General features: G+C 40.4%; 3 protein-coding genes across 3 annotated transcripts; 2 read left to right on the top strand and 1 right to left on the bottom strand.

Moving 5' to 3' along the window:
• The first annotated feature begins 2,999 nt into the window (after window positions 1–2,999).
• LOC308398987 (ferritin, heavy subunit) lies at window positions 3,000–5,897 on the top strand. The gene is made up of 5 exons (XM_080885891.1): window positions 3,000–3,285; window positions 3,957–4,062; window positions 4,615–4,761; window positions 5,072–5,197; window positions 5,486–5,897. The coding sequence occupies exons 2-5, from the start codon at window positions 3,961–3,963 to the stop codon at window positions 5,642–5,644; spliced, it is 534 nt and encodes a 177-aa protein (XP_080742017.1). The 5' UTR covers window positions 3,000–3,285; window positions 3,957–3,960; the 3' UTR covers window positions 5,645–5,897.
• Window positions 5,898–8,355: 2,458 nt separating this feature from the next.
• Window positions 8,356–11,797, bottom strand: mcee (methylmalonyl CoA epimerase). The gene is made up of 3 exons (XM_080885892.1): window positions 11,713–11,797; window positions 9,648–9,988; window positions 8,356–8,650 (listed from the first exon to the last, which is right to left on the bottom strand). Exons 1-3 carry the CDS (start codon window positions 11,738–11,740, stop codon window positions 8,498–8,500), a joined length of 522 nt encoding a protein of 173 aa, XP_080742018.1. The 5' UTR covers window positions 11,741–11,797; the 3' UTR covers window positions 8,356–8,497.
• Window positions 11,739–19,315, top strand: mphosph10 (M-phase phosphoprotein 10 (U3 small nucleolar ribonucleoprotein); the record flags this gene model as incomplete). The annotated part of the gene is given in 12 exon segments (XM_080885890.1): window positions 11,739–11,805; window positions 11,808–11,919; window positions 13,679–14,342; window positions 14,436–14,608; window positions 14,692–14,857; window positions 15,960–16,101; window positions 16,223–16,290; window positions 16,387–16,524; window positions 16,623–16,733; window positions 16,946–17,053; window positions 17,133–17,363; window positions 19,040–19,315. Coding segments are annotated over 12 exon segments (2,133 nt in total). The 3' UTR covers window positions 19,193–19,315.
• Between the last annotated feature and the right edge of the window lie 327 nt (window positions 19,316–19,642).

Genomic DNA, 19,642 nt, shown 5'->3' with positions numbered 1-19,642 from the left:
GTATGTGATCTTATTCAGTTTAATGGAGAAAAAAAAACTGAAAAGGCTCTGGCTGATGAGATTGAGCCCAGTGTTCAGTAGATGGCGCTGTGGAGCCTTTGAGCGCTAAAGCAGACGACACCAAATCCTTCATTTTTGGGCTTTTGTTCAGCGGTTTGAATGATCCACGAGCTTAGACGCAGATATCCACACTTGACACCTGTGAGGCTAACATTTAAATTATTAACAGCTAGGGACAAAGTGTCACGTGACGGCGAACTGCTGCCGGCACGGCTGAAGCTGCACGTAGTCCTCTGTGCGTCAGCAGCAGTGAGCCTCAGAGGGGGAAAAGCAAAGTTGCAAAAAAAGAAGTATTAGTTTTGAGGAAAAGAAAGGATGCTGCTGCTTCAATTGCATAGCGTAAAGGTAAATAAGACAGTTGTGTAAACGATAAACGCTTCGCCGATTGAGTGTCGGCAGCCTGTCGCTATGACAACTTTACACATTAGTAAATATCTATTCGCATACATCTTAATGTTTTATAAAATACATATTTAACAAGTAAGAAGACTGTTTTGCAGTGCTTGATGTGAGTAAAACGTAAAACTACATGTATGTAAAATTCGAACGTTGGTCTAGAAATGATACTTTTATGGTTAATTCATTAGATTTTAGCAGGGAACAAACGGTTTTACAAAACAGCTCAGGTGTAATAAGCAATAATAAAATTAAAACAAACACTCTCCTGAAAGCATATATTATCAGCGTGTAAAGGTCAACACCCAGAATGTAAATTATTCACCACAGTATAAACCGCGCAGGCGTCCAGTATCAAGAGCGATTTTCTCTCATTATATGGGACCAAACATCACATGTTGTTTTTATTGACTGGGAGTTCTACTGAATGCCTCTTCCAAGTATCTAGGGTGACAAGGTGTCCTGCTTCACGTGGAGCTTAACAGCATTTTTATACCTTGAACCCTTGTCCCACATATTAGGACATTGCTCTATATTTGGCTCTTGTTTAAAAGAGACAGATAGCTCCCTAGAAAGATTTGGCTCAAATATGGATTCGTTCCTACTGAAAACTAAAGATCAAATGCTGAAATATTTGCTTCCTTGTAAAAAGCTTTAACATTTTAATTTAAAAACAATTACAGCACATTTGTTCTTTTTTTATGATCTGTGCCAAAATTTTAACCGAAACACCTTGTCCGTGTTTACTTTTCAAGTTAGATACATTAAAAAAAAATTCAAACAACCTCCAAACTTTAGAAATGGGTTCCAAGCAAACATACACTCAGTGGACAATTTGTTGGGTGCACCTGTTCAACAGCTTGATAATGTAAATACCTCAAATCAGCCAATCACACCGCAGTGGCTCAGTGCAAGTAGGTTTTTAAGGATGGTCACAATGACTTGCTAGTTCAAACCAGTTCAAACCAAGCTATCATCACAATGGGGGAAGAAAGATGATTCAAGTGACTCTGAACGTGGTTGCTGGTGTCAGATAGGCTGGTCTGAGTGTTTCAGAAACTGCTGATCTATTGGGATTTTCCCACACAAACATTTCTAGGGTTTACGGAGTATGAAAAAGAGAAATTATGCAGTTTCTCTGGATGAAAAGCCTTGTTGATGTCAGAGGAGAATTGCCAGACTTGCTTCAAACTCTGGAAAACAACAGTTACCGAAATAACCACTCATTACAACAAAGGTGTGCAGAAGAGCATAACACTGGATACACAAAACCTGAAGCAGTTACACAGCGGACGACCACACTGTGTGCTACTCTTGTCTGCAAAGAATGGGAAACGGAGGCTACAATTCACACAAACTCACCAAAATTGTACAACAAAAGACTGGATAAATGTTGATCTCATGAGTCTAAATTTCTGCTCCCACATTCAGAATCCTGATCAGAATTTGGTGTAAACAAGATGAAAATACTGATCCATACTGTCTTGGATCAGTGGTTCAGACTAGCGGTAGTGGTGAAAAGATGTGGGGATATTTTTCACCATGCTTTGAGCCCCTTAATATCAACTGGGCATTATTTAAACACCACAGCCCACCTGAGTACTGTTATTGACCATGTCCATCCATTTGTGACTACAATGCACTTATTTGTGGATAGCTACTTCCAGCAGAATAATGTGCCATATCACAAAGCTTGAATCATCCCAAACTGTTTTTTTGAAGATGACAATAAGTTCACTACACAAATGATCTCCATGGACACTAGATCTCAATCCAGTAGAGCACCTTTGGGGTGTGGTGGGTCAGGAAATGTACATCATGGAGCGAGTGTGTGATGCTGTCACATCAATATGAACCAAAATCTCTGAGGAGTGTTTATAGCACCTTGTTAAATCTAGGCGATGAAGAGTTTAGCTGGTCCAAACTTGTACTAGAAATTGTGAGTGTACTCTAGATCCCAGTTTGTTGGCATCTAAGTGAGGAAAACTACACACAATGCTCCAACAAATACAATACTTAGTATGTGCAAGTAGTGTTTATTTTTTTCTCTCATTAAAAACAAAAAGTGAAGAAACAAACAAAAACAACCCTAGGGAGAGCTGGTTGCCCCTTTGGGAAACCTTGCCTTGGTAATGACACAACAAGCCTACGCTATGGATTTTTACCAAGGCAACTCCTGTGCAGGGTGTCATAATGAACTTGTTAGTCATGTTCTGGTAAGTGATCATGAGACTGTTTCTTAACCTCCAATTTTCTGGAATGTTTTAATGACATAGTAAAAAAAAAAAAAAAAAATAGATGAATCATTCCACGTGATCAAAGGTGAGTCAGCAGATCTTGTTACAAACCACAAACAGGACCAAAGACGTATGAACTAGTTAGTATTATCACTTCTAAGTTGACTTTGTTCACATGTGAATGAAAATGATGAAAAGGATGTTTTGAAATTAAACAAAATAAAGTCAAATAGGCTCACTAACACTGGGGTACGTGCTCTGATGTTCTGCCTCTTGGCCCCTCCCACACCCCCGCCAGGTGACGTCACTAAGTGCTAATCTACAGGCGCCTGAGTCGAAACATTCAGTCGTGTCTCTCGTTATCGGACAGTGAAGGTTACCTGCTTCAACAGTGCTTGAACGGCAACCTTTCAACTGTCTTTATACAGCACAGCACGGGACCAGTCGCTCCGATACATCGAGTGAATTTAAACTTGAAACATTAGCTAGCTTAGTCAGCCTTGAAAACCACCTAGCTCGGAAGCTAACTCTTTGTTTTGCTAACAACGCACTGCTTCGACCTCCTCTCAACAAGACCTGCCACTGAAATTTGGTAAGGAAACGTTCCCTATGTTTTCTTTTCTTATCGTTATGTTTGATTATAGATTCCAGGCTGCCATTGGCTTTGTAGTTTGATAATACTGGTTCGATTTATCCGCTTCAGGTCGCAGTCAGTGTGGGCCTGTACGCATTTGGCTGCCCAAGCTTTGCGCAGTGTTTTCAGCGCCATGTGTGGCTTCCTTCAAACACATCGTACTAAATAAATATTTACTTTATTTAAACAAGTCGAGCTTTAACCAGATTCATACTTTACGTTGTGACTTATGTAATTGTTAAGGCCTGTTTTAATGGTAAAGAGTGCAAAGTTTAGCAAATGTTTTCATAAAACTTTTTTTCCCCTGATTTTTGCCTTACGTAACGTACATGGCCTAGCCCAGTGATACTGTTTGATGAAAGAATAACGTTCGTCAAACATCAAAAATACTGAGCAACACAATCAGTATTACGCAGCTGTTATGAGGTGTGACACTTATAAGTCGAGCTATTGTCTGAGGTTCGTGGGCCAAACCCCAGAAATGTATTTAAACACAGTAAAAGGAGCCTATTTAAAAATAAAAAATAAAAAAATTAATTAATCAGAACCTTTTCACTGCTCTTGAACTCGTCCTACTCTAATCACCTTTGCAATTAGTTACTGATATAATTGTGATTTTTATGTTTCAGAACCATGAGTTCCCAGGTCAGACAGAACTTCCACCAGGACTGCGAGGCTGCAGTCAACAGGCAGATCAACCTGGAGCTGTATGCCTCCTACGTCTACTTGTCTATGGTAAGAGCAATCCATGGTGCACGGTCAGATTAAAAAGGGTTATTGAAGGACAGCTCAGTGGAAAGTACCAGTCTGTAACATCTGGTGACATTCGGGTAATCGTGCTCGGAGAAAAGGGAAGCGTGAGTAGATTTTATTTATAATCAAGAAGTGATTTGAATTCCTTTTAACTAGGCTGCTATGTGGTATAAGTGCTGTGCTTGGTTTCAGTCCAGGTACAGCCATTGAGCTGAGAAAAAGGCAGGGGAAGTGGTTTCGGAGGTGTTGAAGCAGCCTACTGCCATTTAAAATGGATAAATAAATAACCCACTATCAGAGCAAGCTGCTTTTTAAACAGGATTAGTCAAATATAAGGGAGGTTTTTAAACTGAGGGGATATTAATGTTTAGGTATTGAATTTAAAAAAGTTGAAGTTCCTTTGAGTATGTATAAAGAACAGGCAGGCAACTATGGTTTCTGTCCTCTGTATGACAAGTCCTTTTTGTTTGTAATGGTTTTGGCAGGTAGATTTTAAAAACCTTACCTAAAGTTTACAAACTTTCTTCCTTACAGTCCTACTACTTTGATCGTGATGACCAGGCATTGCACAACTTTGCCAAGTTTTTCCATCATCAGTCGCATGAGGAGCGTGAGCACGCTGAGAAGCTAATGAAACTGCAGAACCAGAGGGGTGGAAGGATCTTCCTCCAAGACGTCAAGGTATGAGATTTGTGAAAACAAATGGACTGTAACTTATGTTAACTTCTGGCTGAGTGTGAGATTGTTCTGGGCTATCTTAAGCTTCACATAGGGACAGAGAGATACCAAGGGCGTGGGCGTGCAGAGTCTCTTATCGCTTTCGGGCATGCAAACATGACCGCCAGAACTCGAGTGAAACGTTAAACCGCAAATCTGCTTTACATATTCAGGAAGCTTGTTTTTTTAGGTCAGGTTGGTGAACGTTTATCTTTCATTAATAAATGTCTCACTTGTTTTTGGGTTTTGTTTTTTTATGATGCTTTAATTGCAGAAGCCAGACAGGGATGAGTGGGGCAGTGGTGTCGAGGCTCTTGAATGTGCCCTGCAGCTCGAGAAGAGCGTGAACCAGTCACTGCTGGATTTGCACAAACTCTGCTCTGAACACAATGACCCACATGTGAGTACTAAAATATGATGTGTATGTTACACAGCAAAGTGCAGTGAGAAGGAACACCAAAATTAAATTGTGAACACACGTAAGGCATGCTGATTGGTTGTACACCTGCAAATCTGGAAATCCATTTTATTTTTTGTGTAATATAAAAACATAGGTGACTCTGATGTGGCCTGTATGACATTTATTTTTAAAGTGTACGTATAATGCAGGAGATGTCTCTCCTTTCTTGGTTTTTTTGTTTGGTTTTTGTTTTGGTGTCGTCTTATTAAACCAAACTGTCTCTTTCAGATGTGCGACTTCATTGAGAATCACTACCTGGATGAGCAGGTGAAGTCCATCAAAGAGCTGGCTGACTGGGTGACTAATCTGCGCCGCATGGGCGCTCCCCAGAATGGCATGGCGGAGTACCTGTTTGACAAACACACTCTTGGCAAAGAGAGCAGCTAAATCTCTCACACCACATTTACTACAGCTTATGTGTATTTGTATCTTGCTTCAAAATGAAAAGCCATCTGCATGTTGCTGGTTAGACCTTTAAAGTTATTACTCATGTTATTATTAGAAGCCCCTGTGAGTTTGTTCAAACCCTCCCTATATCTTGCATGTCTCTCTACAATTAGAAATGCTCGTCATTGCTACATATTTGCTGTATTTTAAAGCCTGGAGGTGTTACTCAGACCAAATAAACCAACCCTCTGGATTCTGAACAGTTTTTTGTCTTTCATGTTTCTGTGATGGTAAAAGTGCAAAAAAACCTGCCTACACCAAACATCAATCTGTTTCAGTTCCTTCTCCAGAGAAAATAAACTGCAGCTGATTGCCTTCAGATAAAAAATTCACACACGTTGGAGCTAAATGGCACAAATGTCAGGTCCGTTTAAATTTTTCAGCAACTGGTAGTTTAAAGTCTGGCAGCAATTCTTGTTTTAGCATAAACAAGCAAAATAGTCAGTTTAGCTGAACGTAAACAGTTTTCAGAAAGCCTCAATTCTCCTGAAACGTACCCACCAGAAATCCCAAATAAGCACCTTGATGTTATACTAATTGGCAGTTTGTTGTCCAAGTTTTTCAAATTTACGTTCTCAAGCTCCCTCAGTATTTTATTTTATTTTTTCCCTCAAAGTTTACGAAACTAATCTGGGGATTTCCAGCTTGAGCAAAGCTTGTACAGGAAATCAAGATGAAATGTCCGAGAGTCTATCTGCGTCATCAGCAGTTCCCTCTGTTTTGCAGTCGCATACATGTTTTCTTCCAAGGATACAGACTGTGCGCTCTGGTATTAATTGTGACTCCCTCCAGTGGTGAGTTACAGCCAGCAAGACTAACAACAGCGTTGGTGGCAAGAGTAAAGGTGTCAGCAAGGCGGAAGAATGCCTTACAAGCCGCCATAATGGAAAAAAACTGCAAGTTACTAAATGCAGGATAATGTATGCCAGGGAAATGTGTTAATTAGCCTAAATGAAATGAACGTATTTGGGCTTCACCTAAAACAAACTTAAGATTTATTTTTTTATGGCTTGATTTGCATCCATCCATTCGCTTCCGCTTATCCTTTTCGGGGGCGCTGGAGCCTATCCCAGCTGTCATAGGGCGAGAGGCAGGGTACACCCTGGACAGGTCGCCAGTCTGTCGCAGGGCTAACACACAGGGACAGACAACCATTCACACTCACACATTCACACCTAGTGACAATTTGGATTAATCAATTAACCTATCCCCACAAGCTGCATGTCTTTGGACGGTGGGAGGAAGCCGGAGTACCCGGAGAGAACCCACGCAAACACGGGGAGAACATGCAAACTCCACACAGAAAGATCCCGGCCTGATGGTGGAATTGAACTCAGGACCTTCTTGCTGTGCGGCAACAGTGCTAACCACCGTGCCACCGTGCTGCCTGGCTTGATTTGCATTTAAAAATATATTATCAACATATTTTATTCAGAACTAGTTCAAAATTTAAAGGGATTAAACAGTAATCAATGCATCAGAGTAGTCCAATTTAAACCATGTCAGTCAAAATGCAAAAGTGAATTCATGTTAGTGAGAAAATCAAACTTACTCCCACCTGAAGCTATCCTACTTTATATGCACCCATTGTGCAATTTATCAGGAAAACCTGTTCAGCTGCTTCCTACTGTAAATCTTACCAGCCAATCACGTGGCAGCAACTTATGTAGACATCGTCAAAATGACCTGAGGTTCAAACTGAGCGTCAGTGACTTTAAACATAATATGGTTGTTGGTGTTAGATGTGGTGGTCTGAGATTTTCAGGAGTTGATCTACTCAATTTTCTCTCAAGCTCTCTTTTCTTTAAAAGCATAATTGTCTTCATAGACGTTGATATTGATAGTCTGTGTTCTCTATTTATTTAGGTGCTAATTTTATCTTAGCGTTTTCCTCTTACATACTTTGTAAATGCACTTCTGTCTACTAGTGAAGTTAAGTAAAGTCTGGATATTTACATTACAACAAATCCTTTAACTATGAATGCTTTAAGAATTTTCTGTGGGTGAAAAAAGTCCTAATGCAAGAGTTCAAAGAAGAATGACCAGAGTGCTAAGGCTGCAATTCACAGGCTCACCAAAACTGGAAAAACATTGCCTTTCAATTTCTGCTTCAGTATTTAGATGGTAGGGTCAGTATTAGTTGTTCAGACTGCTGGTTTTGTAACAGTGATGGAGAGATTTTATTGGGACTCTTTTTACCAATTGAGCATCTTTTAAACACCAGTGTGCCATCGTCTGATGGCTGCTTACAGCAGGATATCTTACATGTCGCGAAGCTCAAATTATCGCAAATTGTTTTCTTGAACATGACAGTGAGCTGACTGTACTCAAATGGCCTCCAGAGTCACCATCCAGATCTCAGTCCAACAGAGCACCTTTTGGATGTGGTGGAATGAGAGATTGACGTTGTGGATGAGCTGACAAAAAATGCTATCATGTCAATATGGACCAAAATCTGTGACGAATGATTCCAGCACCTTGTTGAATTCATGCTCTGAACCCAAGAGGAAGTCCAACCCAGTGCTGTATCTAAGAAAGCCACCATTTACTGTATGTCACAAATTAGCAGATATGGGAAATATCAAATTTCTATCACAAACACTTTAGGGGAAGCTGTTAGAACAACACACCGCATACTAATACATCACATGTTAATGTACCACATAAAACTTTATTCCATACAAAGAAGAACTGTTTTTCCAAAAGCAGAAGTGCTATAAGGAACAATCCCCGCTATCACTCTGATCATCAAACTGCCTGGAAAACTCTCAGTCAACAGCAGGATGTGATGTTTCACGCTTCTTCAAGCTCCACCAGCACACCGTCACAGTCTTTAGGATGGAGAAACATGACCGGTTTGCCGTGAGCACCTATCCGCGGCTCCGCCGAAAGCATTCTGATGTTCTTGGTTTTTAGGTCGGCTATCACAGCGCTAATGTCGTCTACCTGCAGTCATAGGGGGAACAAAACATTATTGTTCAATTCACTTGTTATCATTAGGGTTAAAAATGATCACAACTGAGTGTCAACTCTCATAACACTGCAAACTAACGCACAGGCCCCCCGTGCTGAGTCACATAATTTGGGACAAGCTGTTACTGGATTTATAGGACCAACAACAACACTGACATTTGTTGTCTGACATGAACACATAACACTAACAACAAACTCTACTACACTCACACAGGCCCTAGATAATTATTCCTAAATACTTTTTAAGCTTCGATACACGTAGTAATTATGATTTCTGCAAAAGCTGAACTGCTTTTTTAAAAAAAAAGTTATTTTACTTTATGTAATTTAGTAAATTCATAATATTACATTAGGCCATTCTCATGGTCAGTGATGACAATTATTTTTCAGTTTTTAGTGTTTGAAGATGTTCATTTTTAGATTAATTTGTTAGTTTCCGTCTTTTAAATTATTACCTTATGATGGGTATTTGTAAATTCAGAGTAGATCTTAAAATAAAAACACAAGCAAAGATAATCGTGTGGTCATCCCAGGTCATATCATATGTATTTATATGTACCAAATAGCCATACTACTACACCGGTTCACAACACAACAAATGCAACACAACAGTTTCTTATAAATACCATGTCACAGTCTGAAGGAAAGCATGTTTTCTTTGGGCCATTCTGACTCACAATCCTCATAAAACACGAGAGAAAGATTTTGCTGCAGCACATCCTCAGAGCAAAAGGAAAATGAATATGAACCAGAAGGCAAGGATTGTCTCATAAAACACTAGTGCAACTAATGCTTTAAACCAGTACACTCATTCATTATATACACGTCACAGTAGACGTAGACAAGAGGAAGTACGAAAATGAACAAATTCTGAATTCAGTCTCGTGAATTTGGGGTCACGTGAACAGATAAATGAAGCGGAGCCATGCAAAAATGTAATAAAAGCTCTCCCCTGTCATCGCCGTCTCACCTCGATACAAATGTGATGCATTCCTCCTGACTTGTTTTTCAACAAGAAGCCCGAGATGGGGCTCTTCTCTCCGAGAGGATGGAGCAGCTCCAGCTTGGTGTTGCCGAGCTCCACGAACACAGTGTAGACACCATGATCGGGCAGGGGCACCTTCTCACTCACCGTGGCCCCCAGCACGTCCCGATACAGCGCCGTGGCCTTCTCCATGTCGGGGACAGCGATGGCGATGTGGTTAAGCCTGCCCAGCTTCCACAGAGACGCGGGAACACCCTGATGGAGGGGCACCGTTGTTGAATGTGCCCTCCGGAGCGCGACGCGAGAGCATCTGGAAACACCCGCCGCTAAATATGAAATTAAAATACAAAGAGATCAGCTGTGTTTGTTGTTTCTACTCGAGTAGCTTTGATGTATGCTGTATATTCTGGACCAAGTCCCGAGTTACATTAATGATATTTAAATCCTATGCTTCCTGCACTCCCAAATCTGTTCTCCTTTGTGTGACTGACTGTTGGTTTTAGATCATATACATAATAAATAGACCAATCTTTACCGTTTGGTGTTCTGTTTGATGCTTGCTGACTTAATGTAAACATGAATAACACTAATTTGTGAAAGAAAGACTTTTCAAATTAAAATGATTAGGCTTCCCTTCCTCCTACGACCAATCGACAGGGCAATTCCTTAAAGACGACTTTTTAAAGTAAAGTGCTCATACTGAGCATAAAATAATACCCTCATTTTGGCTTTTCTGCACCTTACCATTCATTCAACTCAATAAAGTGTTTCATACTTTCAAATGACTTTATTGAGTTATGTTGTAAAATAAACCTACCGTCTCCTTATGAAGACATAGTTTTTTACTGATGATACTTAGTTTTTTATTTTAAAGCTGAAGTATCAGGAGAACATATCAATAATCTTTGTTTTATTACTATAAGAGCAATCTTTTGTTTCCCAGGCCATAATCTTGTTTTTGCCTTCATTGGAGGTCATCTTTGAATTCTTCTCCTAGTCTCAGACAAGGCTTAATCCCTGTCTGGGAAACCTGCTGTTTATGTACTGAACATATACATATAATTAGGTTATTAGGTCAACCCTGTGTTTCAGAGAGTAAATAACAGTACCCATATAATTTTACACACATCTCCTTGCCATACAAAAATCTTGGAAAATGCTCCAGTGTGAAGTTACTTCATGGTATGGCTTTGGCTTAAGTTAGTAGTTAGGAAGTTAATAGGTACCTTGGCCAAGCATCTCTGTCTGTAAACGCAACAGCTTGAAGTGAATGATAAAACTTTGTAGGGGTGTAGCGTGGGGTCATGTTAACTTGGCTTACATCCACCAAGGTCAGCGTAATGATTTATTGGTCACAAATTCACAAAAAGCTTTGTAACTTAGAAACTATAATTCTTATGATTGTCCTGTGTATTGTAAACATGGAGAAAGCAGATTGTAAAGATTTCAAATGTGTCACCTTCAAGGTCAATTGATTGATCAATTGATAGCCTGATAGACTGAATTGATTGAGAGGTGATAACAACGCTATGTGGAGCTATTTTATTGGAAAACAAAAGTAAAAACTAGTTTGATCAAAGACTTTTTTCACCTGACATGTATTGCTAAACATTTTAGGAACCACTGAAATAAATGCTACACATGTACTATATCCACATAAAAAATGATACTCAAAATTATGCCAACTATATTCAAATGGGTTTCAAGGCGGCAAATAACAAAAGCCTTTTTGCTGCACTACAAACTTCCTAAAGTATATTTGAAAAGAACAAAGAAAATAACTGAATATAGAGAAAATACAATACTACTCCCTTAAAAGTAAATACTGTATACAGAGTGAGCTGCCTTGGCGGAGGTTTGCGCTTTTTGAGTGCTTCTGGTTCATGATGTAACGTAAACATTGTTTATGTTCGTCAACTTTGCGGGCTCGTTTGAGCTTCCGAAAAAAATTACAGCTCACTATAACGAAGCTTAGTATCATCGTTTATCGTTTGCAGAACAGTGAACTTAATAGCGAAAATTTCGAAGCTGAATAATTGTTGACACAGACCTGCAACCTTCAGCACGGCGGACGCCATGTTCGTTCCCCGGAACCAAGTGGCAGGTACAGAGCGGTTTCTCGGTGAGCCTGTTTACGTGCGACACAGACAGCCACACATGTGGGGACAATCATGGCTAGTGGAGATGTGCTCGGTGTTCTGGAAGAGTGTGTAAAGAAAATAAATGCCAACACAGCACAGCCAGAAAACTTCCTCGGGTAAGTGTTTGTTGTTTGCGTTGAGTAATTTTTTTAAAATCTTTTGAAGAAGCTGTTAAATATTTTTATAAATTCGCTCCAGCTAGCTGAAGCTAACTGTAGCGTTAGCACAGCATTAACACATTTACCTGACAACACGTTTATACGTCGAGGTTTTGGTAAGATATAAATGATTAGGCGAGTTTCTCCTTTTTGCTTCATGTAGAAACATTTAGTCGCTTTATGTTCCTAAAATCAGCTGGCTCACGCATTTGGGGATTGCTACACCTTTAAACAGATCTTCATGGTATGAGCGTATCCAACTGCAGTAACATTTATGCTCATAAAATAAAAGTTAGGTCATTACTGTAAGCTGTCTGTAGAGCTACGTAAAAAAAAAATAAAGAAAAGAAAACAAAGATGATGTGCTTGTAATAACTGACGTGTGTTAGACTACCAACTGCTGTGACACACCAGATGTTTATTCATTGCATATCATGTTTGTCAATCCTGATTTAGACTCAGAAAGTCCACACCTGTTAGAAAATGTAAAACTTCAAATGTCTTGAATGAAGTAAATATCTAGTACGGTATATGCATTTGTGCACACAAGTCTGTGTTACCGTATTTCAAATGGGGGTTAAGACCCCTCACCAAACGGGAGACAACTTGTATGAATAAAATGGTGGAGAAGCCCTACTGAATTTCCACAATCAGACAGGGAAGTTTTTCCCAACAGAACAGGACTGATTCCACAGGTTTGCCATAGACGGCACATCTCAAAGCCCAGTAGTCAAAAAAGGCCTGAGCTCTTGGTGCTGGAGCTGCTTAAGCAGTTTAACAAATAAGCACAATGCTGTTTTGGTGTGGGAGGCCTGGATCTCTCTCTCTCACACACACACACACACACACACACACACACACACACACACACACACACACACAGAGCACAGCTTTTTCTTGAGGAGCCCAAAAGTCGGCGTAATACAGGAAAATTGTTAATCAATCCCAAATTGTGGCATTTCATTGCTTTTTGGAGTGGCAACTGTAGTAATTTATGTCGAATGCTACTGCTGCAGTCATAAAAATATGATTTTCTGTATCAAATTTTCACTTCATTCTGAGCTACTGAAACAAGAGAAGAAAATTGCTGAAAAGTGGCAAAACGTGCACTTCTAGACTGTATGTGGTATAGTAGTGATCTTAGAGCCAGCCCAAAACCACAGGCCACATCATCTCATGGCAACTAAATCAATAATTTGAAGGATGAAACAGTCCCATGGGGCAAGTTGCTGCCCCAAGTGGAAGAGTTTAAGCATGAATGAGGGGAGGAGGAGACTGGCAGATGGATTGAAGCGGCATCAGCAGTGATGCGGATAGTCTGTCGGTTTGTTGTGGTGAAGAGAGAGCTGAGCCTAAAAATGAAGTTTGGATTACCGATCGATTTACATTCCTGCCCTCACTTATGGTCACGAGCTCTGGGCAGTGACCGAAAGAACGAGGTCACGGATGTGATTGCACCCATCTGGATAAGCTGCAAGAGGTGGTGAGGGAAGTCTTCTCTGATTAGACTGCTGCCCCTGCGACCTGAACCCAGATAAGCGGTAGAAGATGTATGGATGAAATGTAGTGGTTTTGTTTTTGTACCAACACATTAACAAATAAACCACAGACTTTCATCCAATTCAGTTATTTAATAAAAACAACAACAACAAATTTCCCCCCCAATATCGCATCATAAGACATACCCGACTAATTCTGTGTCTTTTCATCTTTGCAGCCTTCAAGATGAAGTGGCAACAGACTTTACCTCCATCACTAAGACTCTGTATGACCTCCACAAAGCTCAGGAACCTGGACATTATACAGGAAGCCCGCTAGCTCAGCTGGTTGTGGAAAATTTTGATGAAGAACAGATTTGGCAGGAGCTAGAGCTGCAGAACAAAGCCGTACTGAAACACTTTAAAAACACCATAGACGAAGCTTTAGCAGATGAGACGTTAACTGTGCTGGAGGAAGAGGAGCAGGAAGAGAGTGGTCAAGAAGAAGAAGGAGCATCAGCAGATAATGATGACGATGAAGAAGAAGAGGAGGAGGAACAAGAATTGGAACCACCGAGACGGACAAAGAAAATGGCTGTGGAGGAAGACGATAACACAGAGGATGACTCTGATTTGGATTTTGATGTGGATGCTCTGGAGAAAAAAGAGAAACAGAAGAAGGATACAGGAAGGAAGGCATCCAAAGCAAAAGTGGTGCCCTCTGAGGTTGATGATAAGTTCTTTAAACTGTCAGAGATGGAGGCATTTTTGGATGATATGGACAAGCGCGAGGGAAAGGAGGATGAAGATGACGTAGACTATTTTCAGGATCTGCCCTCAGATGAGGATGATGATCTTGACCTAGAGCAAATCATTTCCACCAAAAAGCAAAAGAAAAATACTGTATGTAACTTATCACACATTTTCCACTCATTTTTTTTGCCTCCCAATAGTTCAAACTACAGCAAATATGTTGATTGTTCTTTATACCGACAGGTGAAGAGCTCCAGGAATCTCAAGTACAAGGACTTCTTTGACGCCGTGGACAGCGAACCCGCTAAAACAGACGACCCGTCAGATGGAGAGGATGACAGCGTGGATGAAAGCCAGGAGGAAGGTGAAGAAGTAATAGATGACGACTATGATGGCGAAGAGGAGGGTGATGATGAGTAAGTGCAATCAAAAATTATAAAACGTGCAGTTATGTGTGGGAGAAGTCAATTTCACCATGTTCGTGTCTGCACTTTGGCAGGGAAGAGGAGAGGGGTCAGTCTAGGTCGTCTCATAAGAAAGTGACCTTTAATCTCTCGGATGATGAAGACAGCGAGGGAGAGGATGTGGAGGACATTTTGGGAGGAAAAGCCAAAGGCTCAGCCAAGTCTGAAGCAAAATCATCGTTTGAGAAACGGCAAGAAAAGGTAAATGAAATGCAACTGAAACGAGGTTTTAGATGTCTCTGGTTTGATTAACATATCCAACACAGCAAGTTGGAGCAAGTTTTTTAATTTGATTCCAATTTATCCCTGTTTGACTTAAGAGGATGCAGCTGTAAGCCCTCCAGAATAATAAAAAGCAAAATAAAGTGTTAAATCACAAGAGGACTGAGGGTGTGCTCACACTAAGTGTGGTTGTCTTGTATCGTGCTTGCTCTTTCATGCACGTAAAACTCTTAAAAGTGCTCTTGTAGAGCACAGTTCATAATTCTAGGATGCATGTGTCCTCTCACATGTGTTATAGATGTATTTAAAAGGCCCCATTAAACTTGCATTCTTTTGAATGGCCCCCAGGTGGCATAGTTGTGGTTGCAGAAAGACTTAAAATCCTATTCAAGTCTACAAGTAAATGAACCTCTGTAAACACTTTGCTGATTAATTTTGGTCATTGTGTTTGTCAGAAAGGAGAATTATCCAGGTTATGCTCATTGGCTTGTGATTGACAGCTTATTAGGCGATTTACTTGTGGTTTCACAGTCAGATCCACCCCTCATCTCATCTGGTTTTAAAACACTGAGATGGCAAGGGTGAAAACTCTCATTTCGAGGTATCAGGAGTTCAGAAACCAGTGAATGATGATGTAGTAGTTGCATCCATCTGTATCAGGCCTGAGTTGAACTAAACAGTGGGGAGCAGCGATCACACTTGACGAATGAACTAGAATTTGGGGGTTTAGGCACGATACTGATTGCTTTGTGTGAGTACACTCTTTAAATCTGCCGGAGTGCTAATACCACTTTTTGTTTGTTTATTTGTTTTGAAATCATAAATTTCAGATTCTTGCACTATAGGTGATCCTATAGTGTAAATTTCCCAACGTATCACATTAGTGAACGGCGTCCTTCACTCTTGTTGGTAGTTGCTTCAGAGTGGAGATTAGTTTAACTCCTTACCTGCCTCCTTCGATTGAATGTCTCACCTGTACCTGAAGGAGCACAGATCATGGGTACCCAACATTGACCCAACAGGGCTGATTTTTAGTTCACTGTTGGTGACTGTGCAATCCTGCATTTGCTGTAACCTGCAGATGTCCCAGAAGATTGAAGAGCTAGAGAAAGCAGCTTTAGCAGAGAAACCCTGGCAGCTGTCCGGAGAAGTAACTGCACAGACCCGTCCTGAAAACAGCATGCTGGAGGAAGACGTGGCGTTTGAGCAGACGTCCAGGACGGGTTAGTGACCACCCAGCACCTCCCAAACTCCCACTCTGTTTGTGCATGCTTTAGTTTGAATAATTAATAGCAGCCTTATTATGTCAAATCATAGAGTAAAATTTCTCATTTGTTTTTTCAGCCCCTGCAATCACAGAAGAAACTACACTACAGCTGGAAGACATCATCAAACAGAGAATTAAAGACCAAGTTAGTAACAGTAACCAGTATTTTTTTATTATTATTATTCATTTTTTATATTATTATAATGAATAACCTAGTTACTTATACTTGTGTTTCTGGAAGGCTTTCGATGACGTGGTTCGCAAAGAGAAGCCTAAGGAGGAGGTGTTTGAGTACAAGAAGAGGCTCACGTTGGACCATGAGAAGAGCAAGCAGAGTTTAGCAGAAATCTATGAGCAAGAATATCTCAAGCAGAATCAGGTTTGACTTTTTTTCTTGTTTTCATTAGAACTTTGACACATATGAAGCATTTCCTCAAATATTCATTGTATTATTATTATCATCTTTTGTAATTTCAGCAAAAAACGGAGGAGGAGGAGAACCCAGCCCATGTAGAAATTCAGAAGCTTATGGACACACTCTTCCTAAAGTTAGATGCTCTTTCCAACTTCCACTTCACACCTAAGCCGGTGAGTTTTTCCTGCTAGCAGTGACTAAAACTAGATACTCTGCAGTTTCTCAGGTGCATGGTTCTTTAAAAACCTGTCCCAACGTGATTGTAGTCTTTAATTTAAGCTGTAATTATCGTTGGATAAACTGAATGTATATTTACACAGTGCTGTACTGTGAAAGGTAAAAGGTTTCTGATTCATTTTGTATTCATGTTTGCTTTTGTCCATAGCCCGTTCCTGAGGTCAAAGTGGTGTCTAATTTGCCATCCATTACAATGGAGGAGGTGGCTCCTGTCAGCACTAGTGATGCTACGCTACTCGCACCAGAAGAAATCAAGGTTAGTCTTCAATCCATGTACAGAAGTCCATTATTTTCATATGAGGATTTTGTCTAACAATCCTCTCCTCCAACCAAAGGAGAAGAACAAAGCGGGAGATTTGCTGGGAGCGACAGAGAAGACATCAACAGACAAGAAACGTGAGAGGCGCAACAAAAAGAAGGTTAAGCGATTGAAGATCAAAGAGAAGGAAAAGAAACAGAAACTTAAAGAGGCCAATAAAACAGAGGAGAACAAAAAGCCATCGAAGGCTCAAGTGACAGAAACCCTCAAGAAAGTCACAAAAGGAGGCAAAGCGACGATACTCAAGGTGAGTGCCTGATCTCGCTTCACTCTGCTGCTCTCGGTAGGAAGTCGTCATCAACCTGCTCAGAGTTCTGTCAGATCAACATTATAAATGTTTGGAAGTGCTTTAAAGATGCACACAGGAGAAAGTAATCATTATTCATATGATACAACTAAGTCTAAATATCACTAAACACCAATGTGATGCTTTTTTTTTTTTTTTTTAAACAAAGGAAATTAAAGGATTTTAAGTGTGCCTTCTAGTCAGAAAAATACGGTACTGAAAAAGTTATTGTGCTTAAGGTGCTTCGCTGACATCATCTGAGAGGTTCTACCCTTGACTACCTCAGATTGGTTTAGACCATGATTTGGGCTCAATGTTGTCTGCTGTTGGCCACACAGAGACTTTCAGAGATGTGGAGACTTTTTTTTTTTTTTTTTTTTTTTAGTAACTCGAACGCCTGGTCACACCGGTGCGACCTAGGATGTTTTTTTTAGTCACACCATTGAGAAATTAGGTCACATTTGCGACCAAATTGGTCACACTCTACAGCCCTGTTTCATGTTGTTTATAACCAGCCACGCAACCATCTGTGTGATGCAGCAGAAATCAAGACTCATCAGACGAGACAACATTTTTACAATGTTCTGTGGTTCAATTTTCTTGAGCCTCTGAAAACTGCAGCCTCAGTTTCATGTCCGTACCGGAGCAGCACCCAGTGTGATCTTCTGCTGCTTCAAAGTTCAACGAGTTGTGCGTTCAGAGATGCTCTTCTGCATACCTTAAGCCCCTTTTTCCATTAGTATCTACATGGATCGACTTGCCACTGTTCGCCACGACTTGATTGGGATCGACTGGTTTTCCAATACAATAGAGTACCACCTAATGTGTGTGGTCATTGTCATAGCAACATGGCCAAGCATCCCGTGATTAGTTTGAGACGTGAACCCTACAACAAAGGTGGATGTCGAGGCAAGAATATACCTGCTACTCGGTCTGTGGCTTTCCGTCAGACTCGGGAGGCACCGGCATTATTTGTAGCCATTTCCCTCCTAGCTGGGTTTAAAAAATGGCAGTTTTGATTTTCATGAATGAGATAATCTAATGACTTATGGAGTGACCCCCTGACAGGCCAATCGGTGGCATGTAGTCTGACGACGTCACACTTAAACTGTGGCGAACTGTTGCGAGTCGATCTGAGTAGCTACCAGTGGAAACGGGGCTTTAGTGGTAGCGAGCAGTTCTGTGAGTTACTGTTGCCTTCCTACCAGTTCGTTATCCTCTTACATCAACATGCCATTTTCACACATGGAACTACTGCTGACTGGATATTTTGATCTTATTCGGACCATTCTCTGTAATACTAGACATTGTTTGGGGAAAATCCCAGTAGATCAGCAGCTTCAGAATATTCTCAGAGTCAACGACTGTGTCACGTTCAAAGTCACCGGTGTTCCTCATTCTGATGCACAGTTTGAACTTCAGCAGGTTGTGCTCTATGGATTAACTCATGTTTTAACTATGTAGTGCCATCACAGACTGGGTAATCTATTTTTAGCAAACAATTAGTCAGCCTTTTCCACTTCTCAGACACACCACACCTTTTAAGGAAGGCTTTTGTTGTAAACATTACACAAATTCCTACTTTATGCTGCAGATGTTCCTGAGGTGACTTTACTAACCAAGTGTTCCTGTTTCAGGACGAGGGGAAGGACAAGGCTCTGCGGTCCTCTCAAGCGTTCTTCTCTCAGCTGCAGGACCAGGTCAAAAGTCAGATCAAAAGCGCAAAGGACCAGCCTTCAAAGAAGAAGAAGAAAAACAAAGAGGTTTCTGTTAGCAAACTCAAGTTATAATAGCTGTGATGGTTTGTTAGGGATTAGCAATGATTTATTGTATATATTTTTATGAAAATGCAAAATAAATGTTATGTCTGAAATTCTTGTAACATTTTGATTAAAAATAATCAGGATTACAGATGTGCTGGTGCTCTGTTTGGTTTTTGCTCATTTCCCATATCCCTCTGTATGAATAGAGACTCCACCACATGGCTTTAGACGGTCCTCTGAATATTAAGCCATTTTCTAAGGGAGTCTTATCTCTTTACACTCTTATAAAATGTAAGCTAGTGATCCTCTGAATCATTCTGGGCAGACAACAACTGGGTATTGTACTCACTCTGTAGTGTGGGAACTATGCAAATAATATAAAATAGCCTCTAAACCTTGAATAAAGTAGGTACTTCTCTCACTAATGCATATTAATTGATATCTTTTTGTAAAGACTGTATTTATAGATCAAAGACA

Source organism: Rhamphochromis sp. 'chilingali' (assembly GCF_963969265.1).
Source record: "Rhamphochromis sp. 'chilingali' genome assembly, chromosome: 6".
In the NCBI taxonomy this organism is placed as follows: Eukaryota; Metazoa; Chordata; class Actinopteri; order Cichliformes; family Cichlidae; genus Rhamphochromis; species Rhamphochromis sp. 'chilingali'.
The sequence above is the reverse complement of the archived record's forward strand: the minus strand, read 5'-3'. Positions and strand labels throughout refer to the sequence as shown.